At 35.5% G+C, this 24,370-nt stretch overlaps 3 protein-coding genes across 6 annotated transcripts; 2 read left to right on the top strand and 1 right to left on the bottom strand.

Annotated features, from left to right (window-relative positions):
* Positions 1 to 2,929: 2,929 nt before the first annotated feature.
* Positions 2,930 to 7,273, top strand: LOC121757034 (peptidyl-tRNA hydrolase ICT1, mitochondrial-like). The gene is made up of 7 exons (XM_042152501.1): positions 2,930 to 3,261; positions 5,137 to 5,193; positions 5,262 to 5,347; positions 6,118 to 6,182; positions 6,264 to 6,327; positions 6,446 to 6,516; positions 6,857 to 7,273. Exons 1-7 carry the CDS (start codon positions 3,033 to 3,035, stop codon positions 6,921 to 6,923), a joined length of 639 nt encoding a protein of 212 aa, XP_042008435.1. The 5' UTR covers positions 2,930 to 3,032; the 3' UTR covers positions 6,924 to 7,273.
* An 18-nt stretch (positions 7,274 to 7,291) lies between these two features.
* Positions 7,292 to 8,236, bottom strand: LOC121757035. Its single transcript, XM_042152502.1, has one exon. It carries the CDS (start codon positions 8,225 to 8,227, stop codon positions 7,595 to 7,597), a length of 633 nt encoding a protein of 210 aa, XP_042008436.1. The 5' UTR covers positions 8,228 to 8,236; the 3' UTR covers positions 7,292 to 7,594.
* An 8,968-nt stretch (positions 8,237 to 17,204) lies between these two features.
* LOC121758988 (transaldolase-like) lies at positions 17,205 to 23,985 on the top strand. 4 transcript variants are annotated; one of them, XM_042154470.1, is made up of 12 exons: positions 17,205 to 17,297; positions 17,414 to 17,492; positions 17,622 to 17,696; positions 18,820 to 18,908; positions 18,997 to 19,101; positions 20,748 to 20,828; positions 20,937 to 21,001; positions 21,786 to 21,837; positions 21,927 to 21,994; positions 22,340 to 22,413; positions 22,780 to 22,877; positions 22,959 to 23,985. In XM_042154470.1, exons 4-10 carry the CDS (start codon positions 18,888 to 18,890, stop codon positions 22,341 to 22,343), a joined length of 396 nt encoding a protein of 131 aa, XP_042010404.1. In that variant the 5' UTR covers positions 17,205 to 17,297; positions 17,414 to 17,492; positions 17,622 to 17,696; positions 18,820 to 18,887; the 3' UTR covers positions 22,344 to 22,413; positions 22,780 to 22,877; positions 22,959 to 23,985. The 4 variants fall into 4 exon arrangements, with proteins under 4 accessions (XP_042010404.1, XP_042010403.1, XP_042010402.1 ...); XM_042154469.1 differs by having other exon boundaries at positions 18,825 to 18,908; positions 21,927 to 22,413; XM_042154468.1 differs by having other exon boundaries at positions 21,927 to 22,413.
* Positions 23,986 to 24,370: the final 385 nt, after the last annotated feature.

Raw genomic sequence — 24,370 nt, 5'->3', positions numbered from 1 at the left:
GGTGGAGTTGAGCTAAGATAGGGAGGTTACGACGAGAGATCGTAACATTATGAGTCATAACATCAGCCGATTATAAACCGAGTAGGAGCCCACACGTAGTCATAACTCATCTTGATTGCCAAACGACTCCTAAGAGTTAGAAAGTACTACTACTCTCTAATTGATAAACTCAGTCTTATGGTGATTGTTAGGAATTACTAAGATGATCACTAATGTTTTCTAAAGCTCTTGTCAAACAATCTAAATTGTAGATTACACTTAAGGTCGATTAAAGCATCAATGTCCTCATTAATTAGTCTTAAACCTCTAAGTCTTATTGATCTACTGTATAATCTATTTTGTCTAGCGTTCTATCATAGCATACTACTTAATCATCCAATAATTTATCAGAGAATCGGACACATTATTTGACAATAATAGATAAAATAAATCCAGATCTTGATATAAAATAAATCAAGATATTGATATAAAATAACTATTTATCACATAGTCAAAAGGTAATCAAAAGAACATTAAAAGTTAATTACTTTTAAACCCTATAATTTCTAAGAAATTTAGCTACTCTTATATTACTAAAACAAATACAAGAATAAATTGTCACATTAAGTAAAACTAGAAAATTTCGTGTAGAGAATAAATTCTGTCGACTTAAGACCTCTTTAGAATCTCTTGTATTGCTTTGTTTGATCAACTACCAAAGCTCTCTCCTGATAAAGAAATAGATGAAGAAATATGATGGAATAAGATATCCTAATGAATAGATAAAATAACACTGGATCTTGGGTATTAAACCATTCAATTATATGTCACATAGTTATTCAAAACTTTTCGAAGATAAAAAGTAATCAAAAGAACGTTAAAGTCAATTACTTTCAAACCCTATAATTTCTAAGAAATTTAGCTACTCTTATACAATTATTAGGGGTGACGAAACGGGTTACCCACGGGTACCCGTATCCGATTTCGGCCAGAATAGTTGTCCCGATACTTGTCCTACACTAAATCGGGTAATCCTGATACTGGAGTCGGGTATCCCACACCCGACGCTGCGGGTACCGGCCCGAATCTGGACCATTAGAAAATGTCAACAGATGATAAAATAATAGCAACAGAAAATGTCAACACATTGTCAACACAGCATTAACTGTTGACTGCTGTTGTTATTTTATCATTTGTTGATATTTTCTAATAGTTAACATCATAGTTTAGAGTTCATACAAAATATATATATATATATATATATAGGAAAATGATCAATACAAAACTTGATCTCAATACAAAATCCAGACCAAATCCTGACCATGAGATTTGACAATCCAATGGTCAATAATTAAACAAAAACACGGAGGGTCATTGTAAAGCAGTTTTAGGTCATATTATAAACTTTGGATTTGAGGTCATGTTAAGACCATTTCATGTCATCCTTACTATAATGACGTAAAAATAAGCTTACAATGACCTAAAAATGACTTTTGTATGCTTGGTTCTGCATTTTTGTATTAAGAATGGTTTTGCATGGATCAAAACCATATATATATATATATATATATATATATATATATATATATATATATGTGTGTGTGTGTGTGTGTGTGTGTTAATATAGGTATAGCCATTGAAATGACCTAATGAAGTTATGAAGCTATGAAAGAAATGGGATGGAAAAGCAAAAAACGAAAGAAACATACCAGAACTTGCTTAGTCATATATTATTTTAATCAACCACAATTATAATTTCAAAACCCTACTAATAAAATTGGGTATTCGCGGGTATTTCAGATATACCCAATACCCTCAACACACTAAATTGTAATACTCGATCTCGCCCTGCTTCGCGCTATGGTCGAGCAGCGGGTATCGGGTCGGGATGAGAATCACCTGTTACCCACTACCCATTTGGCCATCATAACAAATATTGCTAAAAATAATTACAAGAATAACATTAAGTAAAACTAGAAAATTTCTTGTATAGAATAAATTCTTTTGACTTTAGATTTCTTAGGATTTCTTGTCTTATTTTGCTTGATGAACTACTAAAGCTCTCTTCAGATAAAGATATAGATGAAGAAATATGATGAGATAATATATCCTAATGTATCATAATAATAAATCCTACTAATGGATTACAATATAGACCCTAAAGCGGAAGCTAGATTTATAGATAAATTCTTAGATAACTATTTTTGAGTTAAGGCATACATATTTACGGTGTGGACGAGGCTGGGATATGATAATTTGAAATATATAAGGTATATCTTTAATATTGAGACCTAAAAGACAATAAATCATGAAAAACGTAAAATCCCTTGCACAATGAACCACTCACGTTGACAAACGCCAACTCGGCGGTTTGCTCACTTGGCGCCGCATGCACCCAGTTTTTGTAGAATAACCATTTCTCTCATTTAAATTCTATTTGTATAATTGGATTTTACTCAAACAAAGATTATATTTGAAGTTAGAGACCATATAGTAGGATTAAATTAGAAAAGACATGCCCTTTACGATTAAATTAGGAAAGACATGCCCTTTACGTAACCAAAAATATACTACTGTTGACATAGGTTTATAGGCAAACCTATATATGAAGACGCATGTTAGGATGGACCAACTTGGTTATCCTAATTTCTGCTTTCGACGTAGAGATGTGAATTGATATTGTTCTTAGTTTAGTATATGATATTTTATTTTTAGCTATTCGTTCATCCTAGTTTTAGTTTAGTTTTGATAATGTGGTGGTTCCTGATATGTGGGGCTTCCTATTTACGGTCTCTTGTTCTATCTTTGGACTCAAGTTATTTTGGGTTTGGGTCATGTTTTGACATGATATATTTTGTTTTTTATAAAATAAAAAATAAAAAATAAAAAAAGAAGAAGACATAGGTATATAGGCAAACCAGGCCCTAATGGTATTATTGGGCCAAGAAAACCAATTTGTTCTGCCCTCAAATTCCAATTGCGTTCATTTTCACTTGTAGAACAGAAGTTCACTTTCCGTATTCTCGAAAACTGAAATTCGTGACTTGGTGGTAATGGCAGCATTGCTTAGAGCGAGAGATGGCAAGGCAATATTGGCTCCATCAATTCGCCTCCTTCGCACGACGTTGACGCCACTGGATTGCGGTGGCGCGCAGCGTCGCGCCTCCACCAAATCCTTCAAATCTTCGCCGCGGCTTGTGGAGGTTCAGCGGCTCTTGTATCAGGCGGAGGAGCGTTACAAGCCGTCTGGAGGCGTCGAGCCTATCCCCAGAGTAACGCTCGGTAATTTTTATCCCCTGTTGTTATTTATTGAGTTTCAGTGAGAAATATTATTTGTTTTGGTTAGGGATTTATTTATGAATTCGAATCAATTTTTTATGAATATATGGTTGTTTGTCAGTTAATGGTTCAAAGATCAGCTGTCTGAGGTTTAATAATTTTGTTATAGTGGCTGTTTGATGTTAATGAATTGTAGCGGTGAAATTGCTATTGATTTGAAGTCGCATCTGTAGTAGTTGGAATTTAAATGTAATGCTTATAAAATAATTACAAGTAGATTACTGCTAATAGTCATAAGATTGAACGGAAATAATTATTGGTTTGGTAATGCTAGTATTTTGGTTATTTTGAGAAGAAAGCAAGCTAAGACTACCCGGAAAAGTAAGACTGTGTAAGGATCTTTGGTGCACACTTAGCTCATGGCTCATAGGAGTTTGTTTTTATAATAGATCCCATTGCTTTTGCACTTTATGTCGTGTTAAACAATTCATTTTCCTCATCTAAATATGACTTATAATAATCCTCATTATGGTTTTGATTCAACAGAAAGCATTGTTTGAATGAAGCCAATAAGACTTAGTTGAGCCATAGTGTGCTTCTTAACATATGTTCCTGGGATAAATTTCCCATATTTAGCCTTCAGCAACCATAGAATCATTCAAAGCATATATCAATGTCCCTTCCACCTTAGTGCTCTGTTCTTATTCTCAATGTCAAAGTTGTTTCCCTGTGACAGAAAATTACTCAGTAATGCTCAATGCATGTTCCAGTTTCTCAGCAACTTCCTACATTGACATCAATGTTGTTATTACTTTTTCTTATTTAAGTACAATAAGTTATCAATTGAAATATCATCTACAGGTTACTGATCAGTAGAGCTATATGCTATTTTGTTCATCATAGTTTTTATTTCATTTTTTATTCATCTATAGAATTATAGTGCACCACCTAAGCCCTGACAGAGCCTCTCAGTGATGTTAGATAATTTTTTTACAAGTGGATATAACCTAGCTGATCAGTATTACACAATGATCCAATGGGTATATCTTACTATGCTCCCGAAAGAAAATTTCTGATCTATATTATGTTGATATCACTTGTGTTTCAAATTTTATCTTGACCTTTTGAGTAAAAAATCTCTGAAGTGTCCTACTCCTACTATGCATTGTTGACATTTCGGAATATGGAATTTTATTTTCTTAAACCTAATATTTATATTGCACTATCTCGTATTGTTAAATGAATTATTTTTGCTATTTGAGATAGTCTATGTATGTTTATCTGTTGATGATATGTTATGAGTACTGTTGAGGTCTATTGCTTCGTGATGATTGGCCATGCAAAACAATTTTCCTACAGAACAGCTCTCACTTGAATGTTTCATTTGAAGTTAAGCACAAGTTCTTGAATAAAAAGATTGGTTAAATGGAAAAGAACAACCTTAAACAAGGTCCTCAGGCACAATCCCACATGCCTTTCTAATGAATACTACCATAGCTGGCGCATGCAAGATCCCTTGGGCTTCGACCAACTAAAGGAACTCTATAATATTAAAACTTAAGGAAAAAAAAACAAGCTAATCTGGTGGCTGCTTACCTCGAAATTGATAAACCTGGATACGAACTGGAAGGTATATGTTCTATCAGTTTTTGTATCTTATTTTGTGAGTATACCTCTTTTTCCCTTCTACATTTTTTTATTTTGGAATACTGAGGGTCTCTAGAAATGTTTTACATGTTTGTCCCCTGACCACTCTAATTGTCTTTTCCTTATAAACTTTCTGAATTCTTAAACTTTTAGCTAGGATGCAATTGATGTTTTTGTTTATAGCGATGAATGACTATAATGAGGTTAGATAATTTTCAATTTGCCTTGCAGACCATGTTAAAATAAGCTATGCAAACAGTGGTGGGGGAGGGCAAGGTTTCAACAAAGGTGTGTTACCTCAGTTTTATCCTTGCCTAGTCAGGTACTTATATGCACTAATTACATTTCTTCATCAGCGGTAAACACAAAGGTGGACATGCGGTTCAATGTAAAAACTGCACAATGGTTGGATGAAAAAGTGAGAGAAAGGATCATGCAAATGGTGCGTTATGACTTTATTTTCCCCTTCTCCTTGTGATTTTAGTTTGAGTTTTCTTGAGTTAATTCTTTATTTCTTCCAACTCTCCTTAGTGTGGTAAAGTTCAAATAGATGGTACCTTTGTGTATGTGCAGTTATCAATTTAACCACTAACTAAGTCTGCTGCTTTTAATCATAGATTTTGTGATTCCTTATCCTTATTTGAAGGACAGGTGTTTTACGCTTCTTTGTCTCTAGCTCACCTTGTAGAAGCCAATAAACTTTTGCTTGCCGCTTGACTGTTATAATTGGGGCATCATGCCCTCCCAAGTCTCAACTAATGGGTCTTCACTCCATCATTCTCCTAGCTTCACGAGGACTAGACGAACCAACCAAATAAGTTTAGTATTTTGAATCATTTTCTGGGTTTCAGTTTTAGGTTTCATTTTACTTGTTAATGGTTCCAATATATACATACGCATATTTAAGACTATAAATAAATATAGTAAAATGTTAAACTTGTAGTAGCAATAATTTCTTTTCTGAAAGTCAACAAGTAGAAGTTATGTACTATTTTTTTAGGCTTAGAGTTAGAGTCAAGTTTATCTCATGTATCTCAGGGGTATGTATCCAAAATTCCAATTATTATTTACCATAGATTTGAAGCCTGTACATGAAACTTTGTAGCATGGATTATTAAAATTGCTTGTGATGGAAATCTCCATATATTAATGTTATTTAAGTCTTTTTTGGTCATGGTATCGTTGTTTCCTAATTTCTGATGTCATTGGCAGGAGAAGCACCGGATCAACAAAGATGGGGAGATTGTAATTTCTTCAAAGAAGAGTAAAGCTCAAAAGTTAATATCTGTGACTTCTTTATCATGCATTATCTATTTCAATTTATGCTAGAGAAGTTAATGTCTTGTTTTTTGTTGTAGGAGCAATGCTGAAGATGCCATTGCAAAACTACAGGTATTCAGTTACCAAAAGAAGAAATTACAGGTACGTCTGGATTAAAGAAATCAATCTGTTTCTGATGTCATTGTAGTATCTGGTGTTAAATGCTTTATGAGCGAAATTGTTCATGGTATCACTGATCGTTTGTACATGAATGAGACAGGCAATCATTGATGCTGCTTCATATGCCCCAGTACCTCCTTCAAAAGAGACGCTAAAAAAGATTGCCGAGTTGTAAGAAACTCATCCTCTCTCTCTCCCTCTCTCTCTCTCTCTCCCCCTCCCTCCCTCCCTCTCTCCCTCCCTCTCCCCCCGGTAGATGAAAGATAGATGATCTTGTTTGTTATCATATTTTAACACTAGCAGATTCTTTTGTGGAAACTTTTGGGTCAGTTTGCTTTCATCTGATTTCATTTTGTCTCTCTCTTCTTTTTTCCCCTTATTTCATTTGGCTTATTTCTTTGCTGAGCACTTCCATCACCTTGTGCTTTGTATGAATATTGAGCCGAAGCTTGTGATAAACAAAAATATTGAGTCGAAGATATGAGTTGACATTCTGTTTCTTGCCTCGTAGGTCCATTCTTGCAGAGGAAAAACGAGTAGAGAAGGAGAAAGCCCAATTGCAAAAGAAACTGCTCTGAAGAGTAAACAGGAAAGCGCAGTTGGTGTTTCTGTTGCGTTTCTACTTAAGCTGGGCAAACAATCAACTGCTGTCGCCATCATTTTAAAATAGTGCATGAATTGACATTGAAAAGGAAGATTCCTCTACCATGTATGTGACTTAGGAGGAAACTCCAGACGAATTCTTTGATTTTGGCTGTTTGTCTGAGATTGGTCATAATAACTCACTCTTTCATTTTGTAGATTTTTTCTAGGATCTATTGTTTTGTGAAGAAAACAGCTACATCGAAAAACAGCTTCATATAAATTTATCGAAGTAAGCTGTTTGTATCTACTCCCTCCGTCCCACAATAAGAGTCATGTTTTGTCATTTCGGCCCGCTCCATAATAATAGTCATATTTCACTTTACCATAAATGATAAATAGGGCCCTACATTCCACCAACTTATTTCACTCGCATTTTCTTATAAAAAGTACAGTAATATATTTAAGTGAGACTCATATTCCACTAACTTATTCAATCAACTTTTCTTTACATTTCTTTAAACTCGTGTTATAATTAAATAGAACTCATATTGCGGGACGGAGCGGGATGGAGGAAGTACATTATACAAATTTCCACCTATCTACATGCGAAAAGAATCAAATAATCGTCCATTCAAATCCCATAACATTTTATGCATACAAATAATCAATTCCGAAAGATAACTTCCTCCCCTGATTTCTGATCGATACCTTTGATCCACCTACTTCGATGCTTTGTTCCGGCGGAGGTCCCACCCACGTGAGCGATGCCGACACCGTCCCCGATCAGCAGAAACACCGACCGCATGACCCTCGACTCCCTCCGTAGCACGGCCCGCCAGCTGAGGTCGGAAGTAGCATTCTTGCATATCAAAACAGCCCCCCTCTCTCCTAATTTAGCAGCCCTAATCATCCTCGCAAACTCTTCTCTCCTGCAATCAACAACTAGAAAATCTATCCCTTCCAATCCCTCCAAGGCTCCCTCAACTATAACCTCATCGGCTATATGTCCCGACTGAGCCATGGCGTCTTTGTACTCCGCCATCGACTCCTTGTCAGGGACTACACAAATATGCCTGCCCCCGCTGTGATGAGTCGCCACGGCAAGGCCAATGCTCGTTTCAACGCCTCCCCGTGACCATGTCTCCACGACTACTTTCGCGTTCCATCCGGCCGCCATGGCGGAAATGAGTTCCGCCAGGCTCGATTCATGTGAAAGCTCACACTGCATCGTACTAATCGATTTTACGGTATCAATATAAGCCTTGGATGCTGTTTCCGGCGACCAAACTAGCTTCATTTTCTCTTCCTTTTTCCTTGTTTGCCAAGTTATTGATGCAAAAAAAGGTTAGAACATGGTTTTATAAGTGAAGAAAAGAGAAAAAATAGCATGTCAACCATTAAAAAATCAATCCAGGCTAATCCAACGTGTGGATTGGCATTGACTGGCTTCCATTGTATTTTACCATTGTATTTTATTTTCCTACACTTGTTCAAACGGAAATACTATATAATACTCCCTCCACCAAGTCTTATGATAAGTGATGCATTTTCTCTTTAACAAAAATATTTACAGTAGTAATTTTTAATTTCCTTTTTATTTTATTCTATTTTTTTGCTTTCCTACTTTATTCTTTTATTTAACTAATTAAATGTTTATCTTTTTAATTCTCATGCTAAAAAATGCTGTTCTTTAAGTTTGGGAAGGAGGGAATATAATTTAGTAAATATTAATTGGTGGAAATATACTTAAATGTACGACTGAAAAATGATTTGCAAACTCCCTATGAATAGATACATCGACTCACGAATATACTTGAACGTACAACTAAAAAACTATGAATATAATATAATATAATAAAATGGCGCCTAGAGTTGACGTGGGAAGAAAGAAATTGTTTATCAGCCCCTCGTAAAATTGGTGGAAATGGTCGTAAATGGTTTTCAAACTTTGTAAGATGAACATTTTAAACAATGTCGTTGACTTCAAATTATTACATTCTCATCCCATTGCCATTGGTTAATCTGATCGCCACGTCACGTCTACGTTCGAATAGAGATAAATATTTAGAGTTTAAAGAGTCGAGACGAGAACGGATCGAAGGATCCAAGGTTGAATTCCAATGCTGAAAACATTTTGCATGAGAGGATAGATCTATATTGTATACCATATAACGATTCATATATTAACATACTCCCTTCACTTCGTCTAATAGAAATAGACCATATTTCCTTTTTTGTCATTCCCATTGAAATAGTCCATATCTAATTTTGACATTTTTTTCTCCTTCTCTTTTTCTTTATCATTTATAGGCTCCACCACCCACTACACAATTTTAACTATTTTTTCTTCTTTTCTCTTACTTTACCAATTACACATTAAAACTCGCGCAACCCCAAATGGCTTATTTCTATAGGATGGAGGGAGTATATAGTTTGGAACTTTCACACCAAAAGATAATGCTACTCAAAAATCCATACAAGTCTCGCTAAATTTCTTCTTAGATGAAGATTAGCATAGATAGATAAAATAATACATTTATCGTCAACCAAAAATATACTCCATCTGTCTCAAGATATTTGAACATTTGTTTTAGGCTCGACATTTAAGAATTTGATTTGTTAAAGACTAAGAATAGAGTATAAGAAAGAATAAAGTATGAAAGAGTAATATATAAGAGCATTCACAATAGGCAGCCGCCAGGCCGCCGAGCCGCGGGAGGGAGGTGGCGGGCGCCGAGGGCGGGTCGGTAGTCACTCGTTGCACGCCCGGCGCCTATTGCGCGACGTCTTACCGCCGTCCGCTATTTTTCACTTTTTTTATTGCCGGACCACTAATTCCACCGGAAATTACAAAAGTGTTGGTGTGCTGCATCCAGTTGCGGCTGTTGTATCTTGAGGAAGAAGATGAATTGGGTTAATATGTTATGGTTGTTGGGCAGTAAAATGTTTAGTACTATAGCACAACGGCATTTAGTAGCCCATTTAATATACGGAGTAGTTGTTTGCCTTGAGTCGATAACTCCATCCATCCGTTCTTTCATAGTTGAGTCATTTTTTCCATTTTGAAAAGTTTCCTGATAGTTAAGTCATTTCATATATAGCAATTTTTTTATCTTTCTAACCTTACTTTCTCTTACTTAATTCTCTTTACTTTATTCACTTCCTATTCTATTCTCTCTACTTTATTCTCTTTCTTTTTTATCAATAACATACTCAACATCTATTTTCTAAACTCTATGCGGAAAAGTTTCGCCTCAATTATGAGGGAACGGAAGGAGTTTTATTTGAATTTTTGTTTTTTTGGCAAAATCCATTTATTTCTCATTTAGAACTTTATCACTCCATCCGTCCCTCTGTAGCTGAGTCGTATTCATTTTTGGGTTGTCCCACTATAGCTGAGTTATTTCCTTTTTTTGGCAAAAAACAACAACTTTTCTTCTCTCTTACTTTACTCTTTCTTACTTTATTCTCTCTTCATCTCTTTATCTTTTTCCTTTTCTACTTTATTATTCATTTACTTACCTCACTTAACACAACTTTTTTTAAATCCCGTGTCTAAAAGAAACGCATCTACTCTAGAGGGACGGAGGGAGTATATTGAATCAATAGTCGACCACTTTATATTCTAATTTATTTATTTTTTTTAAATGTACTCTAATTTTTTTTATTTTAATGAAATATGTTTGGATTTTTCTTTTTCTTTTTAATTAATCTTGTTTTATTGTTTAATATTTGATAAACACCAATAATTAAAATAAATTAAATGAGAGGGTTGTTGGAGGACTGTGAGCCTGTGAGGTAGTTTTTGGATGGCTAATGATGTGGCAGGGAGAACTTGTGGGAGGGCTATGGGAAGGATTATTCTATCGTGAATGCTCTAAATGGGAATAAAACATTTGTAAAATTGGAAAGACTCAACTATCTTGGGACTAGGATGATGAATCTAGCTCGTAACCCACGGGTATACCCGAATAACTCGATAAAATTAAAGGATTATGGTTATAATCTCACAACCTGAATATAAAAACGGCCTATACGGGTTAGCCCATTCAGGTTGGTGGATTATGTGGACTGATCAGGATGGTTTGCAGGTTAGCCCACAGGTTGAACCTTTTCATTAAAAATAATAATAATTCTTAGGGTTTATTTTGATTATGTGATGTTGTCATACATTCCAAATCTTCTGATTCTCCACACTAAAAGTGCCCACGGTTCCGGAACCGATAGTTACGGTTCGGAACCGCCGGTTATGGTTTTGGAAATTGCTGAATCGGAACCGAACCGCGAAAGTGTTTCGTGATTTCGGTTTCAGTTACGAACCGATGGTTTCTTACAGTTTTCACGGTTCCGAACCGCTGATTTTCGGTGGTTTTTTGCGGTTACGGCTCGGTTTCAGGGTTTCATAGCAAGTGGTTTCATTTCTATGTGTACTTATTATGTGAACAAGTGATGGGTTGTGAACCCCACACACTCACTCTGCCGCCGCCACCCGCCTCGTCTTGTGCTGTGCGCCGTGAGGTATTGAGGCAAAAATGACCAAGTTACTGTTTTATAATGTAGAATGGAACACAAAACCTATTGAAGTAATTCATACTGATGTATGTAACTTACAATTCGTGCAAATTCGAAGTGGTAAATAGTACTTTATCACGTTCATAGTGTTAGAGTTTAGTATACAGTTAAACATATTTCGAATTCTTATATATGTAATAACTCTTTTATCTATTTTACCATATTAATGAGAAAGAATATTTTGTTACAATGTGTTTTGCTTATGCATTTATAAGATGTTTTGATTTGCATTTAAATACATAAGAAACAAACGAGTCTAAGTCTTCTGTATAATAGACTAGCTGTGACCGGCGTTCACAGTAGTTAACTTAGTCAGTTCTTGCAGAAGAGAAACAAAGTTACAGCTTAGATAGGTTTTGGTTACCTTTCTTGAAAGGTTGCGATGTTAGTCCAAACATTTTTTTTACCTTAGCAAATGAGCGATGTTGGTGTGGTATAGCACTAAACAAATATAATAATGAGACAAGTCTTCCTTTTATTTACTGAAAGACGAGGTCTCGATGATTATCGTTTCTCAATCATTGTTGATATAACATTGATCATACGATACTAATTGAGAACTAATTTGACTTATTAAATGGTGAGAGTCTTTTGTTGCCTTACATTCATGGTAGATTGGATAGTAATCATTAATGTCTAAGTGTTGGTAATATTTATATTACAATGACACATGTGTTGGGTGAGACCAATTTGATAATATCCTCAAGATGTGTTTGGAAAGAAGTTTCATTATTAAAAAAAATGACCACTTGGAATTTATTCCATGAATAATACTCCATTCGTCACGGCTAAGATAACACATTTCTTGGTCGGCACAAGATTTTAGGAGTTATTGGTTAATATTTTTAATTGGAGAGAGAAAATGTAAGTGTTAGTATTAAAATACAGAGGGAAAGAAAGATAAATATTTTAATGAGTGAGAAATAAGTGGTTGAATATATTAATTGAAGAAAGAAAGTTTTCAAAAAAGAAAATGTGTCATCTCAGTTGGGACAAACTAAAAAGGAAAACGTATCATTTTAAGTGGGATGAAGGAAGTAATAAATAAGGTTTCTGAACTAGATCACTCATGGAAAAAGAAATTAATTAATAAAAGTCAGATAATAGATTTGACATTTATCAATAGGTATTTATATCTTTAACACCGGAAATGATTTAAGTAAAGAAGAAGTCTCAAATTACTCGTAATTTTAGTTTGGACTGACAATTAATATTATATTTCCTCCGTTTCACGCTACATGACACACTTCTTTTTCGCATTAATTTTGGAATAATGATAATAAATAGGTAAAGTGGAGAAAAAATTAAGTAAGAGAAATAATAATGTAGCCAATAAATGTCTCATTTCACTTTCACCATATTTGGTAAGTGGACTCTACATTCCACTAACTCATTCCACTCACATTTTATTATAAAACTAATATATAAAAGTAGGCTCCACATTCCACCAATTTTTCTACCCACTTTACTTCATAAAGTCAAACAATTTCTTAAAACCCGTGTCGGTTAAATATGAGACATTTAATGGCGGACGGATGGAGTAGAATTAAGAGTGAACTTCAAAATTGGTCTATGAAAAATGAGCTTTGCACATTTTAGAGCATCCACTACGCTGTCCCCCCACCGTCCCTTAAACTACTATTTGAGGGCCCCACTGTACTTTATTCCTCCATCCCTTAACTAAGGGACGGAACCTGCAACGCTCCGTCCCTTAACCGTCCCTTAAATTAATATTCATTCAATTTCAGTTTTTTATGTTTTTTTCCAACAAATTCAATTAAAAAACAAACTTCATTAAAATTAAAACAACATTAAAATTCAAAAAAACAGAAAAAAGACATAACTAAAATCCTAAAAAAATAAAAATGACATAATTTAATTTTCTCCACCAAAGTTTTCCCAAATGTGCTCAATTAGATCATCTTGGAGTTGGGCGTGGGCGCTAGAGTCGCGTGTCCTTGCCCGAATAGACAACCGTTCTTGTATTGAAGGATGCGCTCCACTTTGCGGCGGACTAGTTGCGGTTGAGCTTCCGGGGGATTCGGGGTCAAACCAATTTCCCGCCTCGGGTCCTTCGTCTTGGACAATCATGTTGTGCAAGATTATGCACGTATACATGATGTCGACCATGCTCTCCATGAACCACGAACGAGCCGGGGCTTTGATGATGTTGAAGCGCGCTTGGAGAACCCCGAACGCCCTTTCCACATCCTTACGAGCAGTCTCCTGCTTCTGCGCAAAAAGATCTTGCTCTGGGTTCGCAGGCCTGCTGCACGTCTTCACGAAGGTCGGCCACTTCGGGTAGATGCCGTCGGCGAGGTAGTACCCCATTTTATACAGTCGGTTGTTGGCGACGAAGTTGATGGCCGGCGCTTTACCATCCAAAACTTCGGTAAAGAGGTCGGACTGGTGGAGCACGTTTACGTCGTTGTTCGACCCAGGGACCCCCGAAGTACGCGTGCCAGATCCAAAGCCGGTAGTCGGCAACGGCCTCGAGTACAACGGTTGGGTGGGTGCCTTTGTGGCCGCTCGTGTAGGACCCCCTCCAAGCCACCTGACAATTCTTCCATTGCCAGTGCATGCAATCGACACTGCCAAGCATCCCGGGGAAGCCGTGCACTTGTTCGTGCTGGTCGAGGAGGAACTGACAATCGGTCGTGCTTGCCCTCCGGAGAAATTCGTCGGTAAATGCTGCCCGGATGCCTTTGCAGAATTTGAGCAAGCACATGCGCCCAGTGGTGTCTCCGATGTGGAGGTATTAGTCGAACATGTCGGCCGTTTGTCCAGTCGCAAGCTGACGGATTGCTGCAGTACATTTCTGCAGCGTCGTGTGGCTGGGACGACCGACCGCGTCGAACCCTTCTCGGAAGAACTCTTCCCGGGCCGCCAAAGTATTCGCGATGTGGAGAAATAGCGGTTTACTCATGCGGAAACGGCGACGGAAGTAGGTTTCTCCCCAAATCGGGTTATCGCAGAAGTAGTCGCGTACTAACCTTGCGGCGGCTTCCTCCCGGCTGCGATGGATGTACGTCCGGGAGCGTCGTGGGGGCGGCGCGGCTTCCTCCGTCTCTCGGCATCGATCTTCTTCAAGTGATTGTTCCATTATTTGACGCATTTGCTCAAAATGATCCATTAGTTTGAGTTGATTTGAGATGGAAATTGGAGTGGATATAGAGAGGATTTGAGAGGAATAGATGTGTGTTTGTGTGTGAAATGAGTATGAAATAGGAGTATTTATAGAGTAAAGAAATAAAAAAAATTAAAAAAAATTGAAAATAAAAAAACAAAACGGTAACATTACCGTTTGAAATTTTTTTTAATTAAAATTAGAATTTAAAAAAAATTGAGTAATTGCGTCATCCGTGACAACGCCCACTCGCGGGCCAGCGAGTGGGCGTCACGCATGCGTCGGGCGAGCGACACGTCGGCCGAGCGCGTGGCGCGACGTCACGTCCCGAGTCGCGCAGCGACGGGATACGGGACGGGCTCCGGGACAGGCTGGGGACGGGAGATATGCTGCAACGCATCCCGCGGCGGAACCGTCCCTCCGGGACGGAACATGAGCCGCGCGCGGGACGCGTAGTGGATGCTCTTAGTCTCTGAACTACTCCCTCCGTCCCGGCTAAGATGACACATTCCTTGGCCGGCACGGGATTTTAGGAGTTATTAATTAATGTGTTTAATTGGAGAGAGAAAATGTGGGTGTAAGTATTAAAATAGAGAGAGAAAGAAATATGAATATTTTAGGTATGAGAAAAAGTGGTTGAATGTATTAATTGGAGAGAGAAAGTTTCCAAAAAAAAAATGTGTCATCTTAGTTGGGACAAACTAAAAAGGAAAATGTGTCATCTTAAGTGGGACGGAGGGAGTAGTTCATAAAAACTACTATTAATACAAGTATCTGAAAAAATCATTAATCACTTTTCAGGTCATTCTCAACTTATTTTTTCGGTTTTTGCCACCAACTCCTTGAATGCTTATTTCATCTAAATTCATTGATATTTTCAGAAGTCAAATCTCACATCACATATTTAATTTATACAGTACAAAAATATAATATACATTAATAATAATTAAAGAATATACATTACATTTTTAGAAATTTATACTATAAATATTTACATATACACAATAAATTTACTACTAGAATATTAATTATAAATTATTATTATTATTTTATTGTTATAATTGTTACTTTTGCTAATATATTAAATGTATATACACAACTAATGATATTTTTTTATCTTTGTTATTATTATTGGACATATACATTAAATACTAGTGTAATAATACTATTATAGTAAGTAGTTTTTAATGTTTTAACCAATAAATAAATTTATTTTAGTCTATTAAAATAAAATTATAGTATAAATTTTTTAGTTTGTTAGTACTCCCTCTGCCATTGAGAGTCTCGTTTATTTGCAGCACGAGTTTTAATAAATGTTAAGAAAATTAGGTGGAGAAAAGTTAGTGGAATATAAGTCTCACTTATATATATTAGTTTTAAATGAAATGTGAGTGGAATGAGTTAGTGAAATGTTAGACACTATTACCATTTATAGTGAAAATGAATCGGAACTCCTATTCGCGGACAGACTAAAATGAAAAAACGAGACACTTATTCGCGGACGGAGGGAATAAAACTTTAAATATTGAAAATTCGAATAAAATTATCAAATTTTATCGTCAAAACATACGCAGTTAGGATCTTATTAGAATCCTAATAAAATTATCTAATTTGATACAATATATGTTTTGTGAAAAAATAGTTTAAATCGAGATAGTATATGTGTTTAAAGTTTTGAGATATTTTCTAAAAATTAATTTTAACTAACAAAATTTAGTTATCATTAACATCCTTTGATTAACATTGTTAAACAACTAGTTGACATTGAGTATACACCAATTGACATTAGTATAACAACTAGTTGACATTGGGTATACAACAGTTGACATTAGTATAAGAGCTCAATTCACGTGAAAATTAACAATTTAAAGCATAATTAGCAATCTAATAAACTCTACAACCCAAAAATATATTAAATAAACATCTTAAATCGTTCAAATCGATCTCGTTCGGCAAAACATGCAACAATCGTTCCTGTCCATCGACCAAATCGAAGAAATCACATTTCAGCATTTTCTATAAAACAAACGACCCCTTAGGGTGTCTACTATGGAACCGCCGGGCTATACGCCGCGGCGGGGCGAGGACGGGGCGCCTTATAGTGGAGAGCACGTCCGCCCCGAGGCGGACGAAATTTCCGGGGCGGACGATCAATCGGCGTCTTCGGGGCGAGGACGCGCCGGTCCGGGGCGGACGCGGCGAATAGGCGCGCCGGCTATAGTGGGATTCACAATGAGATTCATATGTCAATGTCTATTCGCCGCGTCCGCCCCGGACCGGACCCGCCTATTCACAAATCAGAGAATTCCACGTGTCTTTCCATAAATTGTCCTTGTAAGTAATCAACGGTTAGCAATGGGATTCACAATGGGATTCATATGTCAATGTCAACGCCTAATACAAATTCTGTCACTGGGGGGAATGTCAATGTCAACGCCTAATACAAATTCTGTCACTGGGGGGAATGTCAACAATGTCAACACCTAAAGTTTGTATAGTTTGTATTATAGAGGGTTTGTAGATTATCATGACCCCCTATATATATATATATATATATATATATATAGGGTTCACAAGTCAATCCGCGAAGCCAAACTCCGGATTCAAGCATCAGAAATATTTTCTTCAATTCGTGCTTTTGCTAGCTCCTCTTCGTCTCTAGACGCTGGTAAATTCATGCCGTTGTGATCTGATTTTTTTGCTGGTTTTTGATCACGTATTGTCAGATTTGGGCGTTCCGTTGTTTTATTTACTATTTATTTATTTTTATGAAAATGATGTTAGGTTTAAGCACTGAACTGGATGTGGTTACGGGTTACAGCGAGATCGTTCCCGACACTGTTGTTTTCGACGATTTCTAGAGGTTGCGTTTAGTATTATCAATTAACGGCTTTCCTATTGAGTTTGTTAATCATTTTGTTTTATTTTACTTCTTTGTTAGGAAAATATATAATCTTGGTTTGTTGATTGTGTGACATTGTCATATTTATAGGTTTCCTCCACTGCTGCCACTGTCAGCTCCTCTCTGCTCTTGGGTATTTGTAGGCTTCCCGACACAGAATTCAAGGTAATCGGAGATTAACTTTGTATTTTCTGTTAAGCTTTCCATGATTGGGTTTTTAGCAATCTAGATTTACATAGGCTTATGGTCCTTTCTATAGGAAGTGATCTACGTATAAATGTGTCCTGTATCTTCTTAGATATTTGGAAGATAAATATATGTATTTTTTGTAATTTATAGTGCGTAATATTGGTGTTTGTATGATGTTCCATTTATGTTTAGTCCTCTTTGATCTGCATTAAAGGAAAGGAAACACTGGTTTCTCAATTTGGAAACAATTTGACCGTGGGTGAAACTGTGTTATTGTGGACAATTGCTGAGGTGTGTTAAAAAGCTTTGGTGTTAGAAAGCATTCGTAGATTTAGTTGCATAATTTCCCAAATATAACACGTAGGACCAGGTACAGTGAGATATCAAAAGATAACTCCACAAGATAAAGAAGAAGATACCAGGAGAGGAGAAATTACAATACATGTAACATGTGTATCTCCTTTCTACCCCATGCACACATCCATTCATATCCTCAATTCTTACTAGTCAAAATGGCTGTCAAAGATGATAATAAAATTTACTCCATCCATCCCATAAAAATAAGGACACTTTCTTTCTTCGTCCGTCCCATGAAAGTATCTCATTTCCATTTATGGAAAGTTCTTCCAAACTCATTACCCATATACATCACTTTATTTACAACTTATACCAGTAGGGCCCACCGTTAAACACTTATAATAATGTGGGTCTCACTATCCACTAACAGTATTTTAACTACTCTTTCCCCCATCTCATTTACTTTACTAATTACGCATTAATTCCAGTGCCATCCCAAATGTCATTTTTTTGGGACAGAGGGAGTAATGATGAGGGCATGGATAGAAAACGAATTGGTAAAAGGTCTCATGGTGAAGACCAAGTCAGTATGATAATAAAAAGCTAGTTCAAATATCAAATGAATATAATAGCAAATCTATCCCAATGAAGACTATTTCCAAAGAATAGAGATTAATCATAATAATGTTGATAATATCTTTTGAAACCCTCAACTTTTCCTACTAAGATTACATATTTTATAGTGTGTATATAGATTTCAATACCATATTTTATTGATTTTCTTTATTACTGTCCTTTATAGAGTAGAGTGCTGTTGATACTGCATTGGCCTCTTCAGAGTGTTACACCTTAGAAAATTCTGATGATCGAATGTCTTGTTTCTTTGACAAGGTATGTTTGGTAACGCTTGAAAACTTAATCAATTACTATTATTTTCTAGTTGATACTAAATCCAAACTCCTGATGCGTAAATCATCAGGCTTTGGTAAATGTTGGAGGTGATCTTGCAAAGCTTGTGCCTGGTCGTGTTTCAACCGAAGTCGACGCTCGTCTTGCATATGATACACATGGTATTATTAGGAAGGTAAATTTTACATGATATATTCCAAATTACTGCTTTAGCTTCTGCAGTTTGTTTTTGGCATAGTTAAAGTGACTGATTCAATACCTCCTCAATACTAATGTTTAGGATTTATATTATAAAGATTGCTCCCACTGTGTACTTTTATGCTTGAGAGTTGCTTGACTAAGAGACATCATTGACGAACAACCTCCTTGGCCACATTTAGTTACCAAGATGCTAAAAGGGTGGTTCCTTTTCTTTTGCCATAACTACTTTATTCGACAGCTATTATATTTATTTTTCATTTGATTGCTGTGAATTGTATTTTAGCGATGTGAATAGAGTTATATGTGTGTATATATGTATATATATATATATAGAGAGGTGTGATCAAATACAAACCCCTATCTATAATACAAACTACAAACTTTAATCCTACACACTCCTTGTAAGTAATCAACGGTTAGCAATGGGATTCACAATGGGATTCATATGTCAATGTCAACGCCTAATACAAATTCCGTCACTGGGGGAATGTCAACAATGTCAACACCTAAAGTTTGTATAGTTTGTATTATAGAGGGTTTGTAGATTATCATGACCCTATATATATATATATAGAGAGAGAGAGAGTTGTATTATATACCAAACTAGTTTAAAACACTAAACGCCAAACACATCATTATATAATAACGCGGAGTTCATTACAACTTTATTTGTAGTTCATTATAGGGAATTCTGAGATTTAAAAACAATGACATCATCATGCATAGTTTAGAAATTTGAAGTTCATTATAAGTTTGTTATTAGTTCATTATAATGAACTCCAAGTTATCATATAATGATATTGTTCGGCGTTTAAGGTTTAAGAGTGGTTTGGTATTGATCACAGTCCTATATATATATATATATATATATATATATATATATATATAGAGAGAGAGAGAGAGAGATGATCAAAATAAAAATGCATTTAAATCCATAAATGCAGCCCAAATCTTGGCCCCAGGATTAGATGATCTAATGGTCAATAATTAACCAAAAACACGGAAGGTCATAATTAAGCAATTTTAGGTCATATTATAATATTTTGGTTTAATGTCATGCTAAGATCATTTTAGGTCATGCTTTGTTAGCATGACCTAAAAATTAACTAATTATGACCTAAAAGTGCCCTACGTATGATATTGTTCTGCGTTTCTGTATTTAATCTAGTTTTGCATAGATCAAAACCCTATATATATATATATATATATATATATATATATATAGGGATGTATTCATTTCCTTTTTGTATCTTTTGTTCTTTGTTTTTTTTAATCTCAGCCCCACGATTTTGTCATCCGACGGTTAGATTGGTGTCACGTGGCATTTAATAATGCAGATTTTCAGTTGAATAATGCACACCGACTAATAATGCACCATTATAGTGTAATAATGTAGATCATCTGGACCTGGACCGTTGATGAATGAGATCTAACGGCCCATATTAAGAAGAATAAAGGATCTAAGGGATGAATAGGAGAATAACGCTCCCCTATATATATATATATATATATATATATATGTATGAATGTATGATGGATACGGGCAGCCTTTATCTAGTCAGTTTTTCATTGGCTTTCACTGACAATCAACTCAAATGTGAAACTGTATCGGCTTCCCAGGTGCATGACCTTTTGAAGCTGTATAATGAGATTGGAGTGTCTCCAGAGCGTCTATTGTTCAAAATCCCTTCAACTTGGCAAGTTAGTATTACAGATAAATATCCAATATGCTTTCTCGAAGGAGTATTGGACTTTTAATCAATATTTTTACTTAGTTTACTGCTTTACCTTTAACCTCTTTATTTGTAGGGAATTGAGGCATCAAGGTTGCTAGAGTTGGAAGGTATACAGACTCATATGACTTTTGTATACAGGTACACTGAAGCTTGTATTAGATAGCTTATATTTGAAATATGAAGCAATGCCTCCAATTTTGTTACAATTTACTAACACTAGCTGGAGCCAAGCCGTGGCCTTTATTCCTTTTGCTTCTTCTAAGTCTTGCAGTTCCAGTATTTTCTCTTCAAAATTCTCTTGAAATAAGAATGTTGTATCTCCCTTTTGTGCCGTGCTTGAGCTTGATAATTTATTTAATATTTCAAAATGCTGGTAATTATGAAGTAACTGTGGAAGCTTTAGTTTGCCATTTATGTGGATAACCTTTGGCTGAATGAAAAATCGACATCGATTCCCCTGCATTTCCACCTTTTTAACTGTCAAACAGTTCAGACAATTATTTTTTCTTTTGTCATTATTTATTTCTCTCTTATTTTTTATTGGAAACAACTAACAAGAACTCAAGAAGTCCAGACATATAATTGGGGGATTTGTTCTTCAAAGCTTATATAATTATTATATGACGATTCTTTCTTTCTAAATTCTAATGCAATCTTATGCAATTTCTCGCATTCATAGTGGTAATTTCTAAATTAGATTTGCGGCCTATGGTTTTTTCAACATTATACAAATTATATGTTCATGAATTTTAGATGAGTGGTCTTGATTTATAACATGAAGATGTAAAAACAAAAACAAAAATCCTCCGAGTTAAGCTTTTGTTTGAACCGTTTCTATAGTTATATTCATCAAGTTTGTGTATGCAATAATAGTTTTAATTGCTGCTATAACATTTTTGGCACTGTGGTTGTGTATGAACAGCTTCGTACAAGCTGGTGCTTCCGTTATTCAAATTTTTGTTGGCCGCCTTAGGGTAATATCTTCCTATAGTTAGTAGATACTAAAATGATATTCTTTTACTATAAATAGGATAGAATAACGAAGTGTCATACATGGTAGTAGGACTGGGCACGCAACCATACTGGTGATCTGGAAATAGAAGCTGCTCTTAAAAGAGGAGAAGATCCCGGGTTGGCTTTGGTCATTTTAACCATCTTTCTATCTCTACTTTAATACTAACACTGTGATAATGTATCATCCATCACTTTGCTTCATTGTTGTGGCAAAGTGAATAGCAATTATATGCATTCAGGTGAATAGTCATGCTGCATGTGTCTTGTTTCTTGTTCATACCTAGAGCCTTAACAAGAATGTAAAAAATGACATAAAATATGCATTCTTATCACAGCTTCTTTTTTGTTTCATTGAGGCTAAAGCTTATATTGGACATTTCATAAACTCCAACATCTTGTAAGATGTTTGAAGAGCTTATAAAATGCAATTTCTCAAGAGCTTATAGGCTGTCACAATTTCAGATAATGAGAGAGTGAGAGAGAGTCATATGCGAATCATGGGCAAATGAAATGGGAAGTGTATACGTCGTAGTAGGGTAAGTTTTGTAAATTTGATTGTTGCTAATAAGATCATGGAAAAATAAGATGAAGTTAATGAACTTAAATATTTTGGAGCTTTTAAGTTATTGAAGCTTATTTTTAAATCTTGTAAATTCTTTAGGATTTTATTTTATAAGCTCAGCCAGACAACCCCTAACTCTCTAATTCTACTGCCCAAACTCTGAGGCATCTTCTCTGTTTTCTGCACAAGGTAGAGGACCAATTGAAATGCCATAGAAAACAAAATTGGCGATTCTCTCTCTCACGCACACACATCCCTCTCTTGTTCATCTTGTATTAAAAGAATGAAGTAGAACCAAAAATTTGCTAATATTTTTTATGATGTTTATATCTCATTTCAGGTGACAAAAGCCTATAATTACGTGCACAAGTATGGGCATAATTCCAAATTAATGGCAGCAGCAGTTCGTAACAAACAGGATGTTTTTAATCTTTTAGGGTAACTACTTGTGTGTTTGTGTGTGTGTTATGCGGTCCCTGTTCTGAGTATCTAAAATTCTCTTTTTTATTTCTCTTACAGAGTTGATTATATTATATCAGCATTGAAGATATTGCAGTCTCTAAAAGAGTCTGTTACACCTCCTGATGAGAAATATTCTTTTGTGAGACGACTGTCACCACAATCAGCTGCTTCGTACAATTTCAGTGAGGAAGAGGTTAGCTTTCCTTGTTTCACTTTATAATTTTCTATGTCAGATAGCACAATTAGTAGCCGGACTAACATGACGGGTGGAAAACTCTTTGGTCCTTAGGTATTATGAAAAATTGTTGACATTATAATATTAAATGAATTTCTGAAGTATTTAATGGTGTTGCACTAAATAACATTGTAGACCGGTAACATATTTTGAACCAAGTGGCTGTTTGTATGTGCTGAATGGGTAACAAGTGTTAAATAAAGTCATCTTTTTCCTGTGGCATTGAGATAAGTGCGTTTCGTATTTTGGGAAGGGTTAAGAAATCAAATAAAGTTGTAGTGATATAAGTTTGTGAGTTAATATTTGAGCTTGTGACATGGGACCAATATAGCTTTGCTTCTGCCCTGGATAGTTATGCTAGCCAGTCAAAGCGGGTAGAAGAATTGTTTGGAAAAATATGGCCACCTCCTAATGTTTGAAGCATATTGGTGATGATCTTGCTAATTACTCCTTTTTATGTTCTCCAACACACAATTTGCTGTTGTTATCGATGTCGTTGTTTAGAAAATAATCTGAGAGTACCTTATGAGGACATTGCATTTCGTGTTCGACTTAAGTTCAATTTCTGATGCTGCACGACTCCTCTTGTTTAATTTTTCTGGATGATCCATCTTCTTAAGTGTATGAAAATTGGCAATTTAAACATGGTCGAAGGTGGGCATGGCGCAAGCATGTATCGGCCTGGCACCATTTGTGAACATGGTTGGGTGCCATGCCCTTCTCGGTGTAGTGTAGTGTAAGAGCTAGATTACAAATATCCACAACAGGTTATTCGATAAAGATTTTATTGTATGTAACTTAGGTCAGTTGGATTTACAACAATAAATAAAGAAATTGAATTACACCAAATTTATGGCGTATGTATACCTTGTTTCAATTAAATTGAGGCAAAACTTTTGTACATTGAAATTAAGAAATTGTTTTGAATGGATTAAATGAAAATAAAATAGAATAGGAGATACGAAAAAAGTAAGAGAGATAATAAAGTAGGTGTTTATGATTTTAAGGGAAGTGGAATTGTAATCGATCAGACAGCATATTTGATCGTTGCGGTTTCGAACCTTGAATATGATTATGGTTTCGGATAAAATCAGCAAATTTAAGTTGGTATTTATTGATTTTTTTTGTTTTTCAACTATTTTTTTTTCTCAATTTTCCCAATTTTTTTTGGCAGAAAACGGTGGTTATGTGCATCTTATTTATCAGTTCAAAGGTTTTAAATTGAAACCGAACT

The sequence above is a fragment of the Salvia splendens genome, chromosome 12, assembly GCF_004379255.2.
Source record: "Salvia splendens isolate huo1 chromosome 12, SspV2, whole genome shotgun sequence".
In the NCBI taxonomy this organism is placed as follows: domain Eukaryota; kingdom Viridiplantae; phylum Streptophyta; class Magnoliopsida; order Lamiales; family Lamiaceae; genus Salvia; species Salvia splendens.
This window is presented reverse-complemented; position numbering and strand designations above follow the sequence as displayed.